Below are 4,473 nucleotides of genomic sequence, written 5' to 3'. Positions count from 1 at the left end.
AATTAGAGTCCCCAATATATAACTACCCAAGTCTCCGAAAAACCCTGCCATTTCTACCAAGTCATCCCATAAAACCTGCCTCCAAGCAACTTGAGGTGCAGCATAATCTGCCATTAGAATCCAAGGAGCAGAACTCCTCCATTGTTGGACTCTCATATGCACAGCTCGGCGAAAGACCTACCTTCCAATTCTCCTCATCCCATAAACACCAAATCCTTCTGGCGACGTGTCCACCAACATCCTCCACAAATGAGCCTCGTAGACCTATCCGTTTGATAATTCCACGCACCCAATCTCCACTTGTATGAGTCTCCATTAATCATAGAACTAAACCCTCTTCCCTCCGTCCCACATTTTTCTTATCTTATTGAATGAATTTGAATATTTGATAACCACATCAAATTTCGCTATACATTTTTTTCGTTTGCAAATCACGATCTTAATCAAATTAAAGAATTAAGATTTTGACTAATATGCATGTCATGAATTGAATGCTAAATGTTGTTGGCTTACCAAAACCCTTAAAATGATTTTGATTCTAAGCCCCATTATTTTTCATTTAGAATCAAACAGTGAAGGCTTTTTACATTGAGACGTAGAGTTGAAATACAAGGACACAACCTAGCTAGCCCTTTATCATTCATGCCTAATAGAACAATTTCTTTATCTCGGTTCCAACTCTGAGATAGTTACTTCATTGGTTGGAGAATTCATGTTTTGCCTAAAATCTTCCTCAACTAAAACTCTTTCCATTAAGAAAACCGGCTTTTTTGGTTGTGGTAAAACACTTTCACTACTTAACATTGTAACTACAGATGTGGTATCGGTATCTCTAGGTTGATGTTGCACACATAAAAGACCAATATGAATGCATCGTAAGGCTTCAGATTGAATGTAGGAGTCCCCCAAACAAGCATCGATAAATTCCATTGGGATGCACTCTTTCCAACACCTCCATGCCTACAACAATGCATAACAATTATTAACAACCAAATCGTTAATTATATCAAAATTGAAGAAATTTTGTTACTTACATGTCCAATAAGATTATAGTTCTGACTTGAGTAGGAAAACTCTTTGTTTCTCTTTCCACTTAAAACCTCTAGTAATATAACACCGAAGCTAAAGACATCAGATTTGATGGAGAACACTCCACCAATTGCATATTCAGGTGACATGTAACCACTGAAAGAAATCATTATATGTAAACCATTGGGAGATTTGATTTGTGTGCAATTAAACTTTACCGTTAGTAAAGATACTTACTATGTACCAACAACTCTTCTTGTAGTCCCTTCAATCTGATCACCTCTACACATTCGAGCTAATCCAAAATCAGAAATTTTTGGATTCATATCATCATCTAACAAAATATTACTTGATTTTAAATCTCTGTGTATGATCCTCAATCTAGAGTCTTGGTGAAGATAAAGAAGTCCTCGAGCTATACTGCCTATTATGTCTAATCGCCTTGGCCAATCTAGAAGTTTGCTTTGAGAAGTATCTGGAAAATTATATATTTATGATACCTTTATTAATAAATAAATATGAATGAAATGGAATTTCAAATAATTTTGCAAAATCACTAACCAAAGAGAAAGAAGTTTAGGCTTTTGTTAGACATGTATTCATAGATGAGTAATTTTTCTTGCTCTTCAATGCAATAGCCAAGGACTTTGACAAGATTTCGATGTTGAAGTTTAGAACATAATATAACCTCATTCTTAAATTCGTTTAGTCCTTGTACAGATGTATCCGAAAGCCTTTTGACTGCAATATCCTGCCCGTCTGGTAATGTGCCCTTAAAAATGACAATTACAAACAAGTTAAATGGCGAACAGAAAAAGTCAAGCTAGCTATATATGTTTTCTGTACTTAAACTATTAATTACAAAGTGTCTAATTGCACACATACTCTGTATACAGGACCAAAACCACCCTGGCCAAGCATGTTGTCACTTGAGAAATCACTAGTAGCACATACTATTGTATCAAAGTCAAAGTCAAACAAAGGTAGTTCTAGATCTTCATCTTCACTCTCATTTGTTTTTCCTTTTGTCTTGATGATCACTATTTAATTTGAAATATAAAAGATTAGTAAAAATGTTTAGCATCCAATGTTATAAGACGGCTTTTATTTAGCATCCCAAGTTACATGCTCTTTAAATTTTGTTTTACAAAGCCATCAAATATTCATGTGATATAGGCCCCCTCTAGATTGAGTATGTAAATTATTTTTATAACTCAATAATAATGGAAATAATCATCTTGGTTTTCAAATGTATAAATTAATTGATAATAATTTAGTCTCTAAAAAAATAAAAATTCTTATTCAATCTAGAATGTGTAAAAAGTGTGACAATGTCTCTAAAAAGTAATAATGGTGAAAAGGGAATCTGCACGTTTAGAAAGGTTACCTTCGCTTCTAAATTTGGTCTTATTTCTCCAGTAAACAAACTTCAATACTACAAGCATGGCAATAATAGATGAAACAATGCTTGCGACAACAACCATCACTTTCTTTGATCCATATTTATCTGTTTGACAGATAAACGAAATAAATGGGCAATATAATTGAAGGAAAATAAAAACATGTGAAACAGAATTTTTTTTAGTATTGACCATAGGTATTTTTTATGAGTAATGATGCATAAATCATTCTTCATTTTAAACACCTAACCAAAAATTATTATTTCTCTCTTTCTGTCTTTTCTTTTCACATCACAAACTCTCATACATATATTTTTTCTCTTTTTTTCCTCCCTCTTTCTAGGTGCTAGATAGCACATTGAGTGTTTATCAAACATTTATCAATTTCTATTGGAGAAATACAGTTTGAGCCACGTAGAACCTATGAAATGGTATAAACCACATGTGAAAAAGCAGAATTAATATAATATATAACAATTTCCATTTTTAACCAAAGATGAAACAATAAAATCCCATACCTACTTTGAAGATATCGATTCTAACATATAGATCTTGCCCTGCATCTGGAATCTGTCTCAAGTCTAATAAATCACCGAACCAGATGATGCAGCCGCTATAACTACTTCCACTTTCAGTGATGTCTGAATTAGCATAAGCCGTACAAGAACAATTTTCCCAGCACTTTGCCTTGCATTCCTCAATTGTCATACTTCTATTCATGCATGATGTTTTTGTGTCGGGGACCTTCATGTTACTAATCTTAATGAAACCGTCATTATTTTTCTCCTTACACATCCAAGTTTTTCTGCTATGTACACACCCTTGAGTCCAAGGCGATTTTGGTTCAAACCCAGGTAAACACTCGCACACTGAGGAGTTATCCTTCACGGCGCAGTACCCGAAAGAGCCACAGTGGTTATAGCTGCAAAAATCATCCCTCGGAATAACTAACTCCAGCTTCCAGTTTTGGCTTTCTTCATCCCAAAAGAAGCGCTGAAGAGTGGAAACGGTTTGGTTAACAACCGTTCTTATAAGCAATGACCTATTCCTCGGGAAAATCTGATAATAACTCTCTTTGGTGGTGTCCACAAAATTAAGATTCACCAATGAACGGTGTTTTGGAATGGGTGTAGCGCTGAATCGAAAGCCGTTCCAAGGGCCACTTCTGTAGAACACTGATGAGCCATTCCGTAGTTGCATTTCGGGGATGCTGCTTCTTGCCACGCCATAAGCGAATTGACCAGAAGATGGGTCTTCCCAATTGTTCCATGCAGTGAGATACCTATTAAGATTAAGAGCCTCTGTTGTTACTTCCCATCCAAGCTTCATCCCTGGTAAAAGTGTATCTGAAGGATAGTCAAAGCTTTGCCACAAGTAGTTTTGAGAATTGGTGTTGTCTTTTTCTTCTCTTAGGATCAAGTTGCCTGAATCCAAGAGCTGTGCTACTGCATTCACTGATTTCGTTGTTGCATTTGTTGACCAGTGATGGGTGTTGTTTGCGGTGAGAAGGGTGAGGTTTCCATCTTTGGTTATGGTTAACTTGGTGTTGGTGTTGGTGTAGGTGGAGGTGTTCTTGTTGATTATTGGGTAGTTGCGGTTGGCAACCCAAATGACGGTTTTTAGTGGAATGTTTTTGAACCAGATTCCTAGGTAGCGGTTTGTGGAGCTACCTGGGCTGAAGAAACCCAACTCAAAGGTTCCTTCTTTGGAAACCAAGGTGGCTCCATCGTGAAGTGGCTGCAACTGAGTGAGGGTGTCAGATTCGGAGGAAATTTTGGATGAGAAGAGAAAAAGCATGGCTATGACTAGCATGAGAGATAGGGGAATGGCCATTTTTTTGTATGTTAAAGCACAACTGTTAAAATAAATATGCATTTTATTGTAGAAATTTTGACAAATATGAAAAGGGTATAAGCCCTAGCTAGTTTGGTCTCTTCACTGTGCATCAGTTGATCACCGGAAGAAATACAAGCTATGGTTTTAAAGGTTTTAAATTGTTCACAACAGTTTTTGCACCACAAAAGTTTTTTTTTACTCACTGTGA

General features: G+C 36.1%; 1 protein-coding gene across 1 annotated transcript; it reads right to left on the bottom strand.

Annotated features, from left to right (window-relative positions):
* Window positions 1-2,809: 2,809 nt before the first annotated feature.
* On the bottom strand, window positions 2,810-4,262 carry LOC114416269 (S-locus-specific glycoprotein S13-like). Its single transcript, XM_028381143.1, has 2 exons — window positions 2,948-4,262; window positions 2,810-2,850 (listed from the first exon to the last, which is right to left on the bottom strand). Exons 1-2 carry the CDS (start codon window positions 4,260-4,262, stop codon window positions 2,810-2,812), a joined length of 1,356 nt encoding a protein of 451 aa, XP_028236944.1.
* Window positions 4,263-4,473: the final 211 nt, after the last annotated feature.

The sequence above is a fragment of the Glycine soja genome, chromosome 6 (genome assembly GCF_004193775.1).
Source record: "Glycine soja cultivar W05 chromosome 6, ASM419377v2, whole genome shotgun sequence".
Classification (NCBI taxonomy): Eukaryota; Viridiplantae; Streptophyta; class Magnoliopsida; order Fabales; family Fabaceae; genus Glycine; species Glycine soja.
Note: the sequence above shows the minus strand (reverse complement) of the source record. Positions and strands in the feature narration are given on the sequence as shown.

Bases quoted from the DNA above. Each gene is read 5' to 3' on its own strand.
- LOC114416269 (XM_028381143.1), bottom strand. From the start codon at position 4,262: ATGGCCATTCCCCTATCTCTCATGCTAGTCATAGCCATGCTTTTTCTC. The intron at 2,851-2,947 runs GTATGGGATTTT...ACCATTTCATAG, and splicing joins AATCGATATCTTCAAAGTAG to GTTCTACGTGGCTCAAACTG.